The sequence below is a fragment of the Mirounga leonina genome, unplaced genomic scaffold, assembly GCF_011800145.1.
Source record: "Mirounga leonina isolate KUSES-001 unplaced genomic scaffold, KU_Mleo_1.0 Mir_376, whole genome shotgun sequence".
NCBI lineage: Eukaryota > Metazoa > Chordata > Mammalia > Carnivora > Phocidae > Mirounga > Mirounga leonina.
In genome coordinates, this window is record NW_023270718.1 from 5101433 (window position 1) to 5122186 (window position 20754).

Here is a 20754-nt window from a genome sequence, read left to right on the forward strand (position 1 = left end):
ACAGAACGGTATGTGCACTGAGAGGTCACGCCTGTTGAAAACACTCGTGTGTGTACTATGTGGAGAAAGATCTGGAAGGACAGAACCTAGGTATCGCTCAGGGAGGCGATCCTTGGAATGTTAAGGCTTGATCTTTGTGATCTTTGCTTGACCCTATGCTCTGCCTCGCACACGGCCCAGGGTTGCTGTTGTGAGTCAACGGTCATTAAGAACAAAGCTCCGAGAGCCCCCCTGTGCTCCTAGCCAGGCCTCCTGCAGGCAGGCCCGCCAGGCCCCAGGCTCTGCGGCCTCCTCGCCCCTGCAGGCTCTGCTCCTCACCCCTGCCAGGTCCTGTGCCCCCGGCAGCCTATGCAAGCCTCTGGAGGAGGGCGTTCTTGTTGGTCGTGGCTTTCTGCCGTCAAGTGTCAGAGGGAAGGGCTCCTGACTGCCTTCTCTAGACTGGGAGCCTGCTGCTCGCGCTCACCGCATTTGGCTTCCTTTGGCTGTCTTACCACACTTTACTTTGAGAGACACCTTCCAGAACGTCTCACGGGCTTCGAATGCGGCGTAACTCAAAAAGATGCGAGGGGGCTTCTCGGCCGCAGCAGGCACACGCTGGAGGGAGGGCTGCCTGGGGGGCCCCAGGGCTCCAGCGCAGCCAAGGAAGGCACCACAAGGCCAATGAGTCCAAGCCCGTTTATTTGGTCTCCCGTGCACTCAGGCCTGCATCACCGGCCTCGACTTCTCAGCCTGCAGCTTCACTCCGGAGCCCGCGAAGCCTGTGCCGCCCTGGGGAGGTGGGGGGACAAGGCCAAGGTGGGGGCAGGTCGGGCTGCAGGGGCGGTGGGGGGAGTCCTAAGCCCGGTAAGGTGACGCAGGACCCCGGGGCAGGCTGGCCTCCCGGGAGGGGCGGGGTCCCGGGGGGGCGGGGGGAAGGAGAGGGGGCGGGGCCTTGCAGAGCGCGGCGGGGAGGTGGGTCGCTGCTTACCCGCTGCAGCACGATGATGTCGCGGTCCGTCAGCTTCTCCCCGTTCACGGGGTCTACCATGTCTTTCCGAATCAGCTTCTCCACGCACTCCAGGGTGACCACGGCCCCACTACGGTGAGCGTGAGGGTCGGGGGCACCGATCAGAGGCCCCGCCCCGACGAGGGAGGGCCACCCCCGAGCCCCGCCCCGCCCCGCCCGGCGGGTCCCGGAATCCTGCCCCTGGCGACTCGCGGGACTCACGAGGGCCGCAGCACGGCGCAAGGCGTGGCGTTGCTCAGGCTGTCGCGGGTCACAGCGCACACGTAGCGTTCACTGCGAGTGATGAGCCCCACGCGGTCCACGGAGCTGTCGAGCGGCGTGAAGCGCACGGGGGTCAGGTCCGACATGCGCAGTGGCTTCCCGGACATTGGGCAGGTCACGGTGTGCGACTGCGCGCGACAGAAGGGAGGCAGGGTCAACAGGCGGGTCTGGGGCCAGGTGTAGGGAGGATGGGGGGGGGTCCCAGGCAGGGAAGGGCGTTGCTCAGGTGCTGGGGATGCTCACAGGCTTCTCCAGCTTGGTGGCCTTGGCCTCGGGGGTCAGGGACGGGATCCAGAAGCTGGGCAGCGCTTTGTCCTTGTCCTTGCCTGTGGGGCCTGCACTGGACCCAGGTCGGGCATCATCTGCAAGGGGAAATGGGTTCGGATGCCACACCCGGGGAAGCACCGGGCCCCGCGGGACCCCCACTCACTTGCAAGTCGGCTCCCCCTCACCTGGGCTGTTCTCCGAGGCAGCCTTGGGCGTGAAGGGGTTGAGGGGCCGGCTCACGATGGCTGCCTCCTTCTCTAGGAAGCCCCGCACCTGGTCCTGGGCCGCAGCCCGCTGCAGCTCTCTCTGCTCCTCACGCCGGGCACCCCGCTGCTTCTCATAGGCCTGTGGATAGACAGAAAGGAGTGGACTATGCATCTCCCTGTGGGTTGTGAGTCTGAGGGTGGCTCTTCCCATTTCACAGGTGGGTAAACTGAGGCCTACAAAGGGGACAATCCTGGCACTGTTCGTAGAGGCTGGGGACTGCCAGAGTGTGAAACTTTAATATGCTGTGATCTATGGTGTGGCTCTGCTACCCTCGCTTGTTCCTTCCCCTACTGCAGGGCAGGTCGCTGGTTTGGGATTCAGTAGCTTCTCTGTTCCTGGGCAGCAGAGTGGTCAGCAGCTTGGTAGGAGACAGATGGCCAGACTTAAACCTTGCCTCTGTCACTAATGAGCTCTGTGGCTTCCAGTAAGTGCTGTGACTTCTCCTGGTCTCAGTTTCTTCGTCTGTAAATCGGGCTAACAACCGCGACCTACCTCGCAGGCTCTCTGGGTTATGCAGGATGAGTTTTGGAAACGCTTAAAACCTTGCCTGGCACATAGCAAGCGCTCCATAAATGCACCTGTGGGCCATGTTATATTCTACAGTGTACGTACGGTAGACCCTGTCTGGCCCTGGAGGCGAGTTCCAGGAGAGTAAGAAGCAATTGACATTCACCGAGCCTTGATTGCGCGGGCTGTGTGGGTGTGCGCGTGTGCGGACGCAGGGACGCGGTGCTGAGCTGAGACTGCCCTGAGTCCCCCAGCTGAGGGAGGAGAACACTGAGGGTGACTGGTGCTCAGGACGGCCTCTGGCATGGTCACCGTGAGGAGGGAGCACCCAGGCAGCCACTAGACCATGCAGGGGGTCATGGGCGCAGGGGAAGCCCCTCGCTCAAGACCGAAGGCTCAGCAAGAACCTAGCCCGTCGCCTTTCTGGAGCTCTGTGAAGCCTGGCCAGAAAAGCAGGGAGGCAGGCCAGCTGCGCCTCACACACGGTGATCAACGGGGTCCCTCCTATCCATGAAAATGGTTCACCCATGGAAGGTGGGCGTGCCTCCAAGTAAGGGCCTTGAGAAATCTGACCTGTGGGCATCTACCGCATGCCCTGCGGGCGCCCTGTGATTTGACTCCGTTGGCCCAGTCTGGAGCCACTGAAACGGAGGCCCAGAGAGATGAGGTGACATCAGTTAATTCAACAAGTATTCATGGAAAACCTAGGGCCAGGGGGCGGGCAAGAGGTTTGTTCCCTGCCTCTGGGGCCTGCCGTCTGGCGGGGGAAGTGGGCACATGTTGGCCACATGCAGAATCACACCCATGACAAGTGTCAAGAGAAGAGGTGGCACGGGCAGACCCTAGGGGCCCTGGACTAGCAGGAGGTCAGAGGAGGCAACACCTGGGCTGATATCTGGAGGAGAAGGATTTAACCACAAGTGGGAGGGGATGGTGCACCAGGCAGCAGGAACAGCCCAGGCAAAGGCTCAGAGGGAAAAGGAGCTCAGAAAGGAAGCCCAGGGCGCCTGGGTGGCTCAGACGGTTAAGCGTCTGCCTTCGGCTCAGGTCATGATCCCAGCGTCCTGGGATGGAGTCCCGCGTCAGGCTCTCTGCTCCTTGGGAGCCTGCTTCTCCCTCTGCCTCTCTCTCTCTGTCTCTCATAAATAAAATCTTAAAAAAAAAAAAAAAAAGAAAGAAAGAAAGAAAGGAAGCCCAGACTGGCTCTGCTTGTGAGCTTGTGAGCTCACACCCTGCCCCTGCCCCCTCCCCCACCCCCGTCACCTTCATCTGCCGGGCGATCTCCTTCTTCTGGTGCAAAATGTACTCCAGAATTGCCTCCCGCTCATACAGGTAGCCATCCGGGCTGTAAGGACAGGACAGGGTGAGAAGTGTCGGCTCCCTGCCCTGGGCACCCACTAAAGCCTCTTACAGGGAGCAGGTCACTCAGTGCTCAGTGCACCCTGAGGTGGACCAGACCATTTCCATTTTCCAGGCTTTATAATCTGCTCTGACATGCGTGGGGGTGGGGCTCAGAATCTTGTGCTGCAGAGGGTTAACTCAGCGGGCCTGGGTGATCCGATCCCTGCACCTTCCAAACAAAGGACTGGCCCTTGACCAGCTCCCAGGAGGGAACCTTAGAGCCCCTGGAATGTGCTGCCTGATAAAAGTGTCTTAGTTCACCTGGGGCAGGGGTGGGAGGTGGAGGTGGGGGCTTGGCCGTGTGGTGTCAGACCTCCAGAGGGGCTGGAGACCAAGGTCAGCCCCACAGAGGTCAGCCATGCCTCCAGGACCAGCCTCCCATAAAAGCCCCGGACACCGGGGCCTCAGGTGGGCTTCCCCGCTGGGCAGCACTCTCGCCTCTTGTCACACCTTGTTGCTGTCCCTGGGACTCTGTCAGGAGAGGATGATTAGAGGCTCGCTCCTCGTCCCTCCCGGGCTCTGCCCCACGTTTTCCCCCTTGCTGACTTAATCTCCCTCTTCCTACTGTCACAAGCTGTCACTGACTAGAACTACCTCCCCGAGTTCTGTGAGTTCTTCTCATGAACCCCTGAACCTGAACGTGGCCTCAGGGACCCTAGATGGGGCCGGTCACGTGGGGAAAGACCCACCCGGCCGTCACTATCTCTGTAACACAGACCCACACACCGAGCCCATATTCAGTCACTAGACTAAGCACCTTGTACCCACGATCTCCCTGAAGCCTCCGCCAGGCCGTGAGGCAGGTAACAGTGAGCGTCCGCACATGAGCTGTTATTATGCGCCAGGCGATGTTCCAAGGGCCCTACCCTCTATTACAAATGTATTCTTTTCCACACCCCGTGGAACACGTTAGGATCACGCCCATGTCTTGGATGAGCACACTGAGGCTCTGAGAGGTGGAGGGGCTTGCCCAGGGCGCCCCAGCTGTGCAGGCAGCCAGACCCACGCACGCGGCCCCCTCCCCGCAGCTCCCCGGCTCACGTGACGACAGGGTCATGGCAGGGCTGCAGAGAGAGGCAGCAGCAATCGAAGTCCTTGACGGCATCGCGGCTCAGGCGAATGTTCTGGGTCCCGTAGCCCGAGGCCGCTGGGGACAGAGACAGACAGAGGGATGGAGGGCCAGGAGATGTGCCCCTTACCGAACCCCAAGAGAAAGGCACAGAGAGAACTTGGAGGCGGGGTGGGGAGGGGGGACACTCTGAGAAACAGGCAGTCAAGAGCTTGGGCTGTGTGTCTGTGTGTGTCTGTGTTGGGGGCAGGGGCATGACCCACAGGAAGGTGTCCATCCAGAGGGTAAGTGACAGACAGGCCCTGTCACTGAGGTAGCTGGGTAGAGAGGCTCACGGCTGACTCCCCTCCGCCCCTCTGGCTCTATGACCAAACTCAAGGGCCTGTATCTCCCTGGGCCTCAGTTCTGCCGCGACAACAGCGATTCCTTCCTCAGTGGGTGGCTGGGAGTCTTAGATGAGGTCACGTACAGAAGTGCCCATCACTGGGGCGGGGGAGGGGTGCGGGATCATGCGGGCTGTTCCTCATAAGGTCATGACCATCAGTCAGGGGTGGGGGGAGAGACATGGCCAGAAGGCACAACCAGAGGGGCAGAGGGGGGATGGTGACTTCAAGAGACATTTGTCCCCCTGCCAAACCCAATACCTGTGTCCTTCTTCTTCTCGTGGTAGGTGTAGACAGCTCCTGCCGTGCAGTTCTTGCCATGCCGTGTCATCCTAAGGGAAGGAGGGGATAGTCACAGGGCTGTGGTGGAGGGAGTCCATAGGGAGGACGGGGCCCTCAGAGCTGATCTGACCCTGCCCCCGCCAGATGGGAAAACTGGGGGTGGGTCAGGGGAGGACATTACTATTTTTTTAAACAAACTGCTGAAGGGGTAGCAGAGTAAGACTTACGGGCTGTTTCTTCTCTGATCTGCATTTTATTTAATTATTTTTAACAATTTTATTTAATTATTTGATAGAGTGTGCGCATGAGTGGGGGTAGGAGCAGAGGGAGAGGCGGGCTCCCTGTCCGATGCGGGGCTCGATCCCAGGACCCTGAGATCATGACCTGAGCCGAAAGCAGGCGTGTAACTGACTGAGCCAACCAGGCGTCCCCAGGGGAGGACAGTCTTACACACGTGAAGTGGTTACGAAGATATCTATACACTCCAAAAAGGAAGATGGCATTTTACTTTGAAAAAGACCTACACTTTGCTTGTAGAAGCAGGCATCGGAAGGGGTGCACGTTGTAAGTTACTCTGAGGGGGTAGAGGGAGGGTGATTTGAAATCCAAAAAAGTTCTAGCAGCAGATGAGAATGGGTGCGGCTCCTTACACACATCGGGGAGGTGAGGGGCCTGGAGATGCTCTGTTTGGGGTGTGCATGTGTGCTTTGTGGATGCCTACAGGCTTACACAACTGAGTGCAGTACTCTTTTTCCTGGGTGGGTGAGATCATCTGTAAGCAAAGGCGAAATCCGCATTCTGCTCGAATTGTTGCCTAACCTACCCATTACACTGGAATAAATTCACATCTTCAAAACAAGCATCCTAGCAGAGCTAGGTACACGGAACTCTGGCAAATAAACAAGAAAAAAAACAGCTACCCCAGCAGGAAAAGGAGCAGAAGACATGAACAAGGGGCAATTTACGGAAGAAGCAGCTCAAAGACTAATGCACGTGTGGGGAGACACTCAATTCTCCTCAGATGGAAACGACAGTGAGATAGCACTTGACAGGGGCACCTGGGTGGCTCAGTTGGTTAGGCGACTGCCTTCGGCTCAGGTCACGATCCTGGAGTCCCGGGATCAAGTTCCGCATCGGGCTCTCTGCTCAGCGGGGAGCCTGCTTCTCCCTGTGACCCTCCCCGCTCTCATGTGTGTGCTCTCTCAAATAAATAAATAAATCTTAAAAAAAAAAAAAAAAGATAGCACTTGACACCGATCATCAGGCTGGCGGGAGAAACTCTGAAAGCTGGGTAAGACCAGGACTTGGTGAGGACGTGCGGTCGGTCACAGGACCCTTAGGCATTGCAGCGGGAAGAGTGGACAGGGCCAGCCTCCCAGAACTCAGGCTGGCGGAACTTTAGCAAAGTAAGCACAGGCGACTCTGCACTTGGGTGATGTGCCCCAAAGACATCCTCAGAGACATCCGCAAGGGAGCATACCCACGGATGTCCACAGCGGTGTTATTTACACCGGAGGGGAGTCAGAGGCAACTGGATGTCCCTCCCTGGGAGAATGGGTGCTGACAGCCCATCCTCGAGACTACCCAGCTGTTAAAATGCAACCCATTGGATGTGTGCAAGGCATCATGGGTGGATGTTAACGCAATACTGGGTATAAAAAATAAGGGAAACAACAGTAAGAAATGAAACAGGATCGCTGCCAATCTACACATGCCTACGATGGTACTTTTTTTTTTTTTAAGATTTTATTTATTTATTTGACAGAGAGAGAACGAGAGAGCACAAGCCGGGGGAGCTGCAGAAGCAGAGGGAGAAGCAGATTCCCAGCTGAGTAGGGAGTCTGACGTGGGGCTTGATCCCAGGACCCTGGGATCATGACCTGAGCCCAGGACCCTGGGATCATGACATGAGCCCATGACCTGAGTTAAGCATCAGGCAGATGCTTAACTGACTGAGCCACCCAGGCGCTCCAAGATGGTACATATTATTGTATTTTAAGATCTTATTTATTTATTTAACAGAGAGAGAGACAGCGAGAGCAGGAACACAAGCAGGGGGAGTGGGAGAGGGAGAAGCAGGCTTCGCACTGAGCAGGGAGCCAGATGTGGGGCTCGATCCCAGGACCCTGGGATCATGACCTGAGCCGAAGGCAGATGTTTAACGACTGAGCCACCCAGGCGCCCCAAGACGGTACATTTTAAAGAAAACCATACAAACAAGAGGGTACTCACTGTGCGTACGGGGTGGGGACCGACCAGGGGCTGGAGATGCAGGAGGGAGCTATAGGTTATAGGGATCAAGGATTGGGCAAGATGACCTTCAGCCTGGCCTTGAGCCCAGGGTTGGCCATTTCCTTTCTCTGAGCCTTGGCTTAATTTGGCAAAAAGTGGGGATAACCATGGGATCTAGTTGACAGGACTGGACTGCCGTGAGAAGTGCATGAGTCCTGCTCAGAGCCTGGCACACAGGGGGTGTTCGGGAAATATTCTCTCCAGCTGTCTGGCTGCAAGAAAGGTCCAGAAGGCTGGCGTGGGGGTGGGGGCACAACCAAGGGCTCCCCAAATGCAAAAAGAGCACCTCTGTCTTTATACCCCTCTTCTGGTCGCCTTCGGAAATTTGTCTTTCACATCCAGACCTTGAACTGCAAACCTCTCTCTGAGCCGTGGATCTCGCTCTCCCCCTACTGGCGTCTTCCCTCAGAAACCAATTTCTGGTCTTCGGTATATTGACATAGAATAGAGGCACAGACCTTAAGGATGCAGCTTGATGCATTTCGACAAATGTATATACCCTCATGACCACCACCCCAGTGGAGACACAGAACATTTCACCCCAGCGGCGGTCACCACTGCTTGCAGGAGCTAACCTTGGTGAAACACCCCAACGTGACCCACGGAACCTCCTCCGACTTTCCCTCACCCTCCGAGGTTTTGGGCAAATGTCCAGCACCTGCTGTCTCCCCCCAGCTCACCTGCTACCAGCCCCTCCCCTGGGCCCTCTGGCTTCCGCCCCAGCCCCCCCAACTGCCACTCACGGAGGTCGCGCTGACCTCCTCCTGGACAAATTCTCCACTCTATTCTTAGTTGTCAACTGCCTTGACCCTCTGCGGTACTTGGCACCGGGCTGCTTGTCCTGTGGCCAACAACAGGGGTTTCTACACTCTTTGGCTTCATGGCCGGGGACATTTTCTCTCCAAGAGTGAGAGGAGCTGCTACGGAGGGAGCATCTTTTTTTTTTTTTTTTACTTGGCCAGACAATAATGGCAACAGTCCCCCACCCCATGCCAACTTTGCACCCCCATCTCATAGATCGTCCAACCTCAACCACTTTCTGAAGTCTATCCCATCACCATCTCCATTTGGCACATGGGCAAACGGATGCTTCGAAGCGAAGCCACTGCCCAGGGCAGTGGTTCTCAAAGTCAGGTCCGGGGACCCTGGGGGGGGTTCCCTAAGATGCTTTCAGGGTGTCCACAAACTATTTCCGTATTTATACTAAAATGTGTCTGCCTTTGTTACTCTTATTCTCTTACAAGGGTACAGTGGCATTTTCCGGAGACTGTGACACGTGAGGATGTCACTGCTCTGACCACTAACTGAATGTGTGCTTGTGCGTCCTTGGGTTTAAAAAATTTCAGGGGCGGGCGCCTGGGTGGCTCAGTTGGTTAAGCAATTGCCTTCGGCTCAGGTCATGATCCTGGAGTCCCGGGATCGAGTCCCGCATCAGGCTCCCTGCTCAGCAGGGAGTCTGCTTCTCCCTCTGACCCTAACCCCTCTCATGTGCTCTCTCTCTCTCAAATAAATAAATAAAATCTTAAAAAAAAAAAAAAAATTTCAGGGGCACCTGGCTGGTCAGTTGGGGGGAGCATGTGACTCTTCATCTCAGGCTCATGAGTTCAAGCCCCATGTTGGGGGTGGAGCTTACTTAAAAGAAAAATCTGTTCATTATGCTAAGTGAAAGAAATCTGGCACAAAAGGCCATATATTATAGGATCCCACGGATACGAAACGTCCAGAAGAGGCAAATCCATACAGACAGAAAGTGGATTGGTGGTTGCCACGGGCTGGGAGAAGGGGAAATGATGAGTAAACACTAACGGGTACAAGGTTTCTTTTGGGGTGATGAAAACGTTCTGGCATCAGTTAAGTGGTGATGATCGCACAAAATAGTGAATATACTACTTTAGATTTTTTTTTTTAAAGATTTTATTTATCTATTTGACAGAGACACAGCGAGAGAGGGAACACAAGCAGGGCGAGTGGGAGAGGGAGAAGCAGGCCTTCTGCAGAGCAGGGAGCCTGACTCGGGGCTCAATCCCAGGACCCGGGGATCATGACCCGAGCCGAAGGCAGACGCTCAATGACTGAGCCACCCAGGCGACCCACTTTAGATTTTTTTTTTTTTAAGATTTTTATTTTGAAGGAATCTCTACATCCACTGTGGGGCTCAGACCCACGACACCCAGATCGAGAGTTGCACGCTCCACCATCTGAGCCAGCCGGGCGCCCCGTGAATATACTACCTTAAATGGATGAATTTTGTGTTATGTGAATTATATCTCAACAGAAAAAAATTTTTAGCATCAGTTTTAATTTCTGATACAGCTAATATTGATAGGTAGAACTCACAAAAACGAAAGTTCTCGGGAGTCCTCAATGACTTTTAGGACACTGAGACCAAAGAGTTTAAGAACCACTGGCCAAGGGCTGAAGGGCTGGCAGGTGGCAGGGCCAGGATTTCTCTGGAAGCTGAGCTTTTCAACCACCGTGCTGGATTGTCTCCTCATTAAGGCCCATTTCAAAATGGAAAATAAGACTACCACCATCTGCTGTCACTAGTGTTTCAGAGAGAAACTATCCAAAACCACAACCACTCATCATCATGGCCACTTTATAGGGGAGAAGACAGGCTCCCGGGATCCCCCCCAGCTAGGAACCGACAGAGCCAGGATTCGAACCCAGGCAAGCAGGCTGTGGTGCCACCTTCTTGACCATGTGGCAACTGTCAGTCCTCCCAGGAAGGTCACCATCTGAGAATACAGGCCAACCCATTCCCTTTCTGTACGAAGCCTTCAAACTCCAGAGTGCATTTTCCTCTTTCAGCCCACTTCAATTCAGACATGAAATTTTCTTTTTTTTTTAAGATTTCATTTATTTTTTGGAGAGCGAGTGAGAAAGAAACAGCATGAGAGGGGAGAGGGTCAGAGGGAGAAGCAGGCTCCCCGCCGAGCCGGGAGCCCGATGTGGGACTCGATCCCAGGACCCTGGGATCATGACCCGAGCCGAAGGCAGACGCTCAACCATCTGAGCCACCCAGGCGCCCCAGACATGAAATTTTCACTGGAGATACTTGACCTGTATTTAGATTTTGTGATTTCCACTGCAAAGGTACATCCACATACCCACTTTGTGCTGAGCGTACTTAAAAGTTTTCCAATAACTCAATCAAGTGTTAGTGCTTAAATTTAAATTAATTAAAATGAGGGGCCCCTGGGTGGCTCAGGTGGTTGGGCGGCTGCCTTTGGCTCAGGTCACGATCTCATGGATCCCGGGATCGAGCCCCACGTCAGGCTTCCTGCTCGGCGGGGAGTCTGCTTTTCCCTCTAACCCTACCCCCTCTTGCACTCTCTATCTCACTCTCTCTCTCTCTCAAATAAATAAATAAAATCTTTAAAAAATAAAAAATAAAAAATAAAAAAGCACGACCAGAGGGATGCCTGGGTGGCTCAGTCGTTAAGCGTCTGCCTTCAGCTCAGGTCATGATCTCAGGGTCCTGTGATCAAGCCCCACGTTGGGCACCCTGCTCAGCGGGAAGCCTGCTTCTCCCTCTCACACTCCCCTTGCTTGTGTTTCCTCTCTCGCTGTCTCTCTCTGTGTCAGATAAATAAATAAAATCTTAAAAAAAAAAAAAAAAAAGCATGACCAGAGCGCCTGGGTGGCTCAGTCATTAAGCGTCTGCCTTCGGCTCAGGTCATGATCTCAGGGTCCTGGGATCAAGCCCCACGTCGGGCTCCCTGCTCAGCAGGAAGCCTGCTTCTCCCTCTCCCTCTGCCTGTGGCTCCCCCTGCTTGTTTTCTGTGTGTCAAATAAATAAAATCTTAAAAAAAAAGGGGGGGGGTCAGAGAACCACAAGTGTGGAGAACCTGGAACCCTCAATGCACTGACAGTGGGAATGGAAGCTGGGGCAGCCACTTTGGAACAGTCTGGCGGTTCCTCAAAAGCTGAAACACAGAGTTACCGTTTGACACAGCAATTCCACTCCCAACGGACATGAAACCATGTCCACACAAAAACTTTGGACACAAATATCCATAGTGTCCAAGAGCCAAAAGGTGGAAACAACCCAAGTGTTCATCAACTGATGAATGGATGAACAAACTATGGTATATCTCAGACAAAGGAATAGTATTCAGCCATAAAAAGAATGAAGTACTGATACGTGCTACAGAATGGATTAACCTTGAAAACATTATGCTGAAAGAAGCCAGTCCAAAAAAAAAAAAAAATTCCATTTATGTGACATGTCCAGATTAGGTATATCCGTAGTGACAGAAAACAGAGTAGTGGATATTAGTGCTGGGGTGGAGGGGAAAGTGGGGAGTGACGGATAATGGGTCCTGGGTTTCTTTTTGGAGTGATGAAAATGTTCTAGAACTGACTGTGGTGATGGTTGCACAACTCTGTGTTTATACTAAAGACCACTGAGGGGCGCCTGGCTGGCTTGTAGGTAGAGCATGTGATTCTTGATCTTGGGGTCATGAGTTTGAACCCCACGTCGGATGTGGAATCTACTTAACAAACAAACAAAAAAACACCAAAAAACCCTACTGAATTGTATACTTTATTTTCTTAAGATTTTATTTTTAAGTAATCTCTACACCCAAGGTGGGGCTGGAACTCATGACCCGGAGATCAAGAGTTGCACACTCCTCCAACTGAGCAGCCAGGCACCCCTGAATTGTAGACTTTAAATGGGTGAACTATATAAATAAATATAAATAAATCTGATTTCTGTAAAAAAAAAAAAAAAAAAAAAAAGGAAGTCAGATTTTGGGTTTGGCCTGTTGACCCCTGGCATGGAGAAATAAGTAAAATGAGGTTACAAGAAAACAAAAAGACAAATTCATACCCAGAGGGGATGATCAACAGAATAAGTGATCCAGTTTCTTTCTTTCTTTCTTTCTTTTTTTTTTTAAGATTTTTTATTTGTCAGATAGAGCGAGCACAAGCAGAGGGAGTGGCAGGCTGAGGGAGAAGCAGGTTTCCCGCTGAGCAAGGGGCCCCACGCGGGACTCGATCCCAGGACCCTGGGATCATGACCTGAGCTGAAAGCAGAAGCTTAACCGACTGAGCCACCCAGGCGTCCCTGATCCAGTTTCTTTCATAAGTCAATTACGCCAAGAAGAATAAAGGGTGGGGTGGAGGGGACTATTCAAAATTAAGAGGAATTTAAGAGACATAACAGCAATGACTTGACTGGATTCTGATTCAAACAAATGAAACTTTTCTTTTAAAGGCATTTTTGACACAGGAAGATTTGGTTATTGACCAAGTAATAGGTAATATTCCAGAACTTTTGCTTTTGGAAAGTGTGATGATGGTATTGCGGTCCTGTAAATGTCCCTTGTTTTTACAACATGCATCCTTAAAGCTTTAGGGATGATATGTCACGATGGGTAGGATTTGCCATATATGTATATATTTATGTATTTATACAAGATTTTATTTATTTGACAGAGAGAGACACAGTGAGAGAGGGAACACAAGCAGGGGGAGTGGGGGAGGGAGAAGCAGGCCTCCCGCTGAGCAGGGAGCCCGATACGGGGCTCGATCCCAGGACCCCGGGATCATGACCTGAGCCGAAGGCAGACGCCTAACGACTGAGCCACCCAGGCGCCCCAAGTTTGACCATTTTCATAACAGAACATTAAAGTAAAACCCTTCGAGGCCCAAGTTCACAGCGACCCAACAGCACCGTGGGGATGAGAACCCAGGTCGGCCGGCGCCAGAACTCCACGGAGGACAAGGTCAAACCCCACACCAACTCGGAGAAGGAACGGGCTGTCAAAAAGGTGCAAAGGCGGCGGTGGGCGGCTGCACAATCTCCTCCGCCCTCCCCGCCACAGTCTGGGAAACTGAGGCAGGAAAGGGGGGTCCGTCTTCCTCCACTCCCACTCCTTAACCCCACCCCCTCCCCACCCCCCGCAAGAGTCCCAGTCTCTCCTCCCCCTGGGACTCCCGGTCCCTCGTCCTCTACCGTGAAATACCAACTCTTAGCGGAACTGGCGGATGGAGGCTGAGCTACCTCCAGGGGATGCTGGGAGATGTAGTTCAGCTTCAAATTTGGGGGCCTGGAGTGCTCTATTAATGATTGACAGGGAGTCGGGAATTCGAAATCCTGTCCCTGTCTCCCTCAGGACCCCAGGAGTCTAGCCCGCGGGAAGGCGATCGCAGCAACGTTATCCCGCCGCCGCCTGGAACTCACCTTACAAACGACTCCTCGTTCCTTCGTTGTTTCTTCAACTGTGCCCCTACACCGGAAAGGAGGGCTGTTTTCCCTCTCCGCTTCGCCCACTTCCGCCCGGCAAAAAAGACAGGAAGTAGATCTGCCCCGAGTTGCCGAGATACCTCGTCGGACTTGGTAAGTCCTCCCTTTTTCTTTCCCTCCCTCCGGAAACGGGAGTAGCAACTTGAAGGTTCCGGTTAGTGCAACTGGCGTGAATATGGGGCGCGCTTAGTATACACTAGGCATTTCCCCGGGCGGGCAATTTCCTGCTTAGGCCCAGGCTTCGCGTTACTCCAAGTCCGAATTTAAGGATTATACACTTCATCCAGAGATTGGGAAGCTCACTCCCCCAAGTCCATCAGTCACTGACTGCATGTTGAGAGACAATTGAGAAGGGACAGTTCCTCTGGCCCCAGCTTATAAGCAGAGCAGTTGAGAAATCAGAAGTCAAAGTCCTTCAAATCACCTCAGGAAATAGGAATTGACTACAGCATCGTCCACCTATGCCCAGGGACCAAGGCATACATACATTTCCCGCCAGTTTTTAGCTATCTAGCTATCTGGAGACCTAGACATTTATTTCCCTAGCTCACCCAGGGAAGGTTCCATCCCAGGGAGGCCAACAAGGGAAGAGGTACATATCCAATCCCCTAAGTGCCCCCACGGTGTCGGTGTCGGAGACCCTGGCTTCCCGGGGGGGCTCTGGACCTTAGGCCCTTCATCCTAAGGTCCCTTTAAATACTTTGTCCCTTACCTGAGTCCCGCCCAGGGCAGGTAATCACAAACCCCGCCCCTCTGCCAGAAACCAGGATCGTCTTGATCACCCGGAGAGGGGAACCCCTCCTTCCTCTCCCCTCCCCTCTCCCCTGTCCCCCATTCACAGCTGGCCGAAGCTGGCAGAGGAAGCCCCGATTGAAGAGGAAGGGAAAGTGCTCACAGGTCTGGGCAGGTAAGTGAATGTCCCCTGGAGGCAGAGCCTGGCTTGGGGACCCTGGCCTCCTGACTCCCTGCCCCTCTGGGACTCAGAAGTTCCCATCCCCCAGCCCCAGGAGTCCAGGACCTCCACTCCCTTCTCCCCCTGGACCCGAGAATATAGGCTTTTTGCCTCTCCTGTGATCTTTGATCTATGTGGGTGGATGTGGCAATGGGCACAGGGAGAGGCAAGTATAGGTGGAAATTACCAAGAAGAAAGGAATCCTGATCACTGATGGACATGTTTATGAGCACCTACTATGTGTCAAGATTCGTGCTGGGATGGGGCGCCTGGGTGGCTCAGTCGTTAGGCATCTGCCTTCAGCTCAGGTCATGGTCCCAGGGTCCTGGGATCAAGCCCTGCATCCGGCTCCCTGCTTAGCAGGAAGCCTGTTTCTCCCTCTCCCACTCCCCCTGCTTGTGTTCCTGCTCTCGCTGTCTCTCTCTGTCAAATAAATAAAATCTTAAACAAACAAACAAACAAACAAGATTTGTGCTGGGTGCTGCAGACATGGTAGAGAAAAAGATAAGCTCCCTGCTCCAGTCTCTGGAGGAACGCTGTTTTCACTCAAATCATGCTTCTGAATCTTGCAAATTGTATTACCTTGGGAAATTCTTTTACCTCTCTGTGCCTCATGTTCCTCATCTGTGAAATGGGGATAATAATAGCAGTGCTGTGAAAATTAAACTGAGTTGCCACAGGGACCAGGCCCAGAATACAGGCTACGTAAGGGTCTGCTATGATTATATGATTATTATCATGGACCATAGAGTCCAGTCGGGGTGACCTTGCCTCATTCCCCAGGGGCTGAGGCACTTGCTATCTCTTTCACTCCTGGTTTCAGGTGTTCATAAAATATGAGGGGCTACCCCTCTCTGCCGCTGCTATACCTGGGATTGACCACCTGCTTAGACACCTCACCCAGTGGGGAGCAAGACCAAGGTGAGTGTTTGAGGGACGAGCTGGTGTCCAGGCACAGACCTCCATCCACCTTCCCCTGACTCAGGAACCCTTGCCTCTAGTCCCCTCCTCTCCCAGAACGCCATAGTTCTCCATCCCCTTAGGTTCGGGTTCCTCCATGTTCCCCAGGCTTAGGAACTCTCCATTTCTCTGTCCTTCGTGTCCTTTGGGCCCAGGAGTCTTCCTGGACTCCCCAGAAGCCCAGAGCTTTCTAGGAAGCCATAGCCGGATTCCACGAGCCAATCACTGGGACCTGGAGCTGTTCACGCCAGGGAACCTGGAACGGGAGTGTTATGAGGAGCGATGTTCCTGGGAGGAGGCGAGGGAGTATTTTGAGGACAATACTCTGACGGTGAGAGCCACTCCAGGCCCTGGGATGTCCTGGCCCACAATTCCCTCTACCCTGGGTCTCAGAAATCAGGGTGGGTTGGTTTGGGGGGTATGGAATCTCCCTGTTGACATGCTGTCTTTCCACCTGCTCGACTTCCATCCTTTCAAGGAGCGCTTTTGGGAGAGTTACATCTACAATGGCAAAGGAGGTGAGTTGGGGCGGGGGGAGTGGGGGCTCTTGTTCTGTGGAGCTAAGGCAGCCCTTCCCTCTGGAGGTTGAACCAGCATCCCCTACCCCAAATTTGCCTCCTCCAAATTCAATGCTCCCTGAGTATCCTGGAGGTGGTTATTAAAAGAGTCCCCTCCTTTGAGACTAGAGCCCCTGCCTGAGGAACCCACCACACCTTATTTGGAGGAGGTCTCATGTCTTTAGGAAGAAGGAAGTGCAGGTGGAGAGGGGTTACAGCCCTGGGGCCTATGAGACCTCAGGCTCAGAGGCCCCAACCCACCTGAGTCCTTCTTTGGAGTCCGGAGCCCCAGCCCTTCTGCAGCTTGGTTGCTAGGGGGACTGCTCCCTAGCAACGGGGCCTGGCCACCCCAGGCCAGGCTGTGGAAGCCTGTGCATCCTCACCTTCCCAGGCTGCCCGCCCCCAACCCTTCCAGTGACTTCTAAGGCCCCACCATGGCTGCAGTCTTGTTGCTAAGGGGGACTGCTCCTTAGCAACCAGGCCTGGCCAGGCCGGACCAAGGAAGCCTGCAGCACTCACTACCTGGCTGGCTTCCCCTCCCCCACAGCCCCATCCCGGCCTTGGCCTGGTTACCAAGGAGGCCTCCCTAGCAACCACACCTAGCCAGGCTCAGGACCCAAGGCCCACTGCCCAGGGAGGAACCCCCTCCCTGCACCACATGCCCCATCCCCTTGTGGCCTGGTTGCTAGGGGTGGATGCCCCTTAGCAACAAGCCCTAGGTCTGGGCTGGAGTCCTCACACTGGAGCCTGGTTGCTAGGGGAAGTAACTACCTCACTGCAGGCCTAGTAAGGCCTGGTGGCTCCTTGAATCCACCTGAAACATGTCAGAACTGGGAGGGCCTGCCTTCCCAGCGCAGCTCTGTGCTAAGGGGGCTGAAAGCCTGGGGTTTACTGTTTGAGCAAAGCTCCTGACCCAGTGCTAAAGGAAGTTTCCCCAGCAGCAAGACCCAGGAGGGCCTCACCAAGCTGGTGTTCTCCCTGTGTCTGCTTCCCTTCAGATAAGTGGCCTTGGATTGCTAAAGGCCTAGGGTCCTAGCAAAGGGCCCACCTGAGTTCTAGACACCCAAAAATCTGTTAGTTGGTGGGGGGTGATCCCGAAATTCCTTCATTGATAAATGAATTTTTCATAGCCTTCTGGTCAATTCAGAAACCTTCCTGCGATTCTGTTCTTCCTTCAGAATTGAGGTCTGGCCCCTCAGTGGCCTGGATGTGGTAAAGGGACTATGTTCCAGAGGCGGGGAGGGGTGCCAGATAAAACATAGGACAACCTCCCCATCAGTTAAATTTGAATTTCAAATACAAATAAATTTTTTAGTATAAGTATATTCTAAATACTCCAAGGGACATACTTACACTATAAAATATACATTGTGTATCTAAAATTAATGTTTAATTGGTGTCATATATTATTATTTGCTAAATCTGGTAATGCTCAGTGTGGGGGCCTCTGCAGTTGCCTACCTGAGCTCCCCACCCCCAACTTCAGTGTGTCCATTGCCCTCTTAGCAGATGGATTTTGCTTAGGAGGGACTTGAGCCACGCTTTGTCCAGGGAGGGGCCTCTGTCACCATGGGGATTCCACCACCATATTTTTTTAGTCCCAGGTGAAGTTATCATAGACCCTTTATGTGTTTGATCTCAATGAATTTCCACAGCCCATGGGGGAGGACTTATTGTTCCCATTTTATAGAGCAGCAAATGGAGGCTTAGAGAAATGAGTGGGTTGAGTTTCCTGGGGTCATGCACCTAGGAAGTGGCCCCTGCCGTTCTGCTTTGCTTCTTGGCCTGTACTCTTCCTTCAGGGGGAAGGCATTGGGTTGTCGGGGTGAGTGACAGCCCCTGACACAGTGCCCCCCCACCCCCCCACTGCAGGGCGTGGACGAGTGGACGTAGCAGGCCTGGCTGTGGGGCTGACGTCTGGCATCCTGCTCATTGTCCTGGCCAGCTTGGGAGCCTTTTGGTATCTGCATTGCCGACGGGGTGGAGGCCAGCAGCCCTGTCCCCAAGAGTAAGGAGGATTCAGAGAGAAGGGGCCTGGGGGCTGGAAAGCAGGGTGAGCAGAGGAAGAAGGAAGGGTGGACCTAAGGAGAGATGAGTCAAGGATTGGGACAGGTGGGCACTGAGGAAGGATCTGGGGAGACTATCAGGTGGAGAGTCAGTCTGTGAGAACGTGTGGGTATGGTTCTTGCCGTTTGTCTGACTATGTCCTCAGTACCCGGCACACAGTAGGAGCTCAATCAGTATTTGCCGCCTGTCTCCATGGTACCCGGTTTATGTGTGATCATCACTCTGTCTGCATTGTATCTGGTGAGGCTGCAGCGTGTGGTCTCTGGGTGTCTGTGATATGTCAGTTTCCGTGGTGACAGGCACACGTGTGTGTGTGTGCGCCTTCTGAGTTGTCAAGGCGTGTCTTTCTCAGTGGCAGGGTTTAAGAAAGTGCTTGAGTGTCAGTCTTCAAAGTATGGCGGGTCTGGGGGTTTTTCGGAAGGGTTTGTTAAGAGTGGCACGGGGAAATTTGTGACTGGGTGTATCTCTGTGTTGTGTCTGCTTCTGTGTGTGTCTGCCTGTGTCTCTGCAGGGCTTTTTCTCCATTGCTCTCCTGTAGCTGGAACGCATGTGTGTCTGTGAGTAAGAGTATGTCTCAGCAGTTAATTTGTGTCTGCCCCTCTCTGTTCGTCTGCCTGTCACTCTGAGGTGCTTTTCTGTGTGCCGGGTCAGGCTGAAGGTGACCCTCTTTCCCCCTGCTCTTTCTCCCTTCCATCTGTGTCCCCATGCCACCCTCAGAGTCTCTGTGTCCCTAGGTCTTCCCGCCTGCCTTCTCCCCAGTCCCTCTATCCTGTAGGTTTCCCCGGCTAACCGTGTACTTTCTGTCCCCAGGGCTGAGCTCATTAATTCCCGAAGCCCCCTGGGCGACCTAGGCCCACCGACGCCCCTGCCTCCACCCCCACCCCCAGGCCTCCCCACCTACGAGCAGGCTCTGGAGGCCTCTGGGGTGCACGACCTACCTCCGCCCCCCTACACCAGGTACTGGGCTGGGCTTCTACCCGGGGGTGGGGAGCAGAGGGGAGGATGCTGCGGGAGGAGGGGCGTGGGCTCAGGGGCGGGACTTGGAATTTTGAGCTTATTATCCGGGGCGAGGCTTGGAGCGTGGGGGCGGGGTCCTATGCAATTATCTGGGGGCGTGGCCCAGTGTTGTCCGTGTGGAGCTTTACCGGAGGGTGGGTCTTACGCCCAGAGGGTCTGCGATTGGCTGAGACGCCCGCGGGCGGGTCGGAGTGGTCTAGGTTCAGGGAGGGAAAAACAGCCGGGTCTTTGATTCCCCGTTGTGCCCCTCCCCTTGCAGCCTCAGGAGGCCTCGCTGAGGAGCTGCTTCGGAGCCGAGGTTCCCCAGATTCACAGCGGATTCCAGAGCCCCCAGGCCTCTTAAACTACATAGCTGAGATCGGGGAGTGGTGGGAGTGGGGGTCGTCCGGCCTGAGGCCTACCCTGGCACACGTGTTTCCGCCGAGGACGGATACGCGCATAACCCCGGCCGTGTTCCCTTGTCCCGGTTACTCGCGGGCTCCCAGGCTTTCCTGACTTGGGGAGGGGGGTACCCGCCAGTCCCGCCCCCGGGTAGGCGTGCGTGGAAACTCGGACCCCGGCGCGTAGGCCGGGTATACCCACTCGCGTGAGTGAGCGGGTGTGACAAGGCCATCGCCCTACAGTGCCACGGGCCACGCACACGCAGGGCCCTGCTTATGCACACGCATGTTTTCGTGCGCTCCCGGTGCGCGCTCGCAGGAACCCGGGGAAAGGGCGGGGGGCATATTTGCAAACGTGCTTTTTAGGGGAGGGCTCGCGTTGCACCGGGAGACTGGAGTTGAGCTCCTCTCGTAAATGAAAATGCTTTGTAAAAGAGATAAAAAGTGAAACAACGCAAAAAAATAAAAACCAAATAAACTGAATTGCATTCCCGGGCGCGTCTGCGCGCGGCGGAGTTGGCTTTCTGTACAACGCTGCGCCCTACACCCCCAGGCCCTGCTAGCGCTCAGTATCTCTCTCTCTCTTTTTTTTTTTTTACATTTGCACGGGATTGTGGGAGGAAGCGGAGCGCAGCCAGACACCCCGCCGCCCGCCCCCCCTTCCCCTCCCCCCTCCCCCAGCCGCCTTGTGCAAAGATGGCTGCACCGTGAGCGCAGAGGAGGAGGAGGCGGCGGCGGCGGCGGCGAGAGAGCGAGCACCCAGCGCCCGCACCCACCCCGGGGCCGCCCGGGACGCCCCCTCCTGAGCGCGCGCCCTCCCTTCTCTCTTG

The 20754-nt window shown here is 54.5% G+C and overlaps 2 protein-coding genes across 2 annotated transcripts; one reads left to right on the forward strand and one right to left on the reverse strand.

Moving 5' to 3' along the window:
• Positions 1-661: 661 nt before the first annotated feature.
• NOSIP (nitric oxide synthase interacting protein) lies at positions 662-14039 on the reverse strand. The gene is made up of 9 exons (XM_034987096.1): positions 13929-14039; positions 5423-5493; positions 4751-4856; positions 3572-3653; positions 1720-1879; positions 1511-1629; positions 1208-1395; positions 968-1076; positions 662-768 (listed from the first exon to the last, which is right to left on the reverse strand). Exons 2-9 carry the CDS (start codon positions 5490-5492, stop codon positions 697-699), a joined length of 906 nt encoding a protein of 301 aa, XP_034842987.1. The 5' UTR covers position 5493; positions 13929-14039; the 3' UTR covers positions 662-696.
• Positions 13889-20498, forward strand: PRRG2 (proline rich and Gla domain 2). The gene is made up of 8 exons (XM_034987129.1): positions 13889-14084; positions 14833-14898; positions 15767-15864; positions 16059-16234; positions 16382-16421; positions 18333-18468; positions 19338-19484; positions 19804-20498. The coding sequence occupies exons 3-8, from the start codon at positions 15780-15782 to the stop codon at positions 19820-19822; spliced, it is 603 nt and encodes a 200-aa protein (XP_034843020.1). The 5' UTR covers positions 13889-14084; positions 14833-14898; positions 15767-15779; the 3' UTR covers positions 19823-20498.
• The last annotated feature ends 256 nt before the right edge of the window (positions 20499-20754 follow it).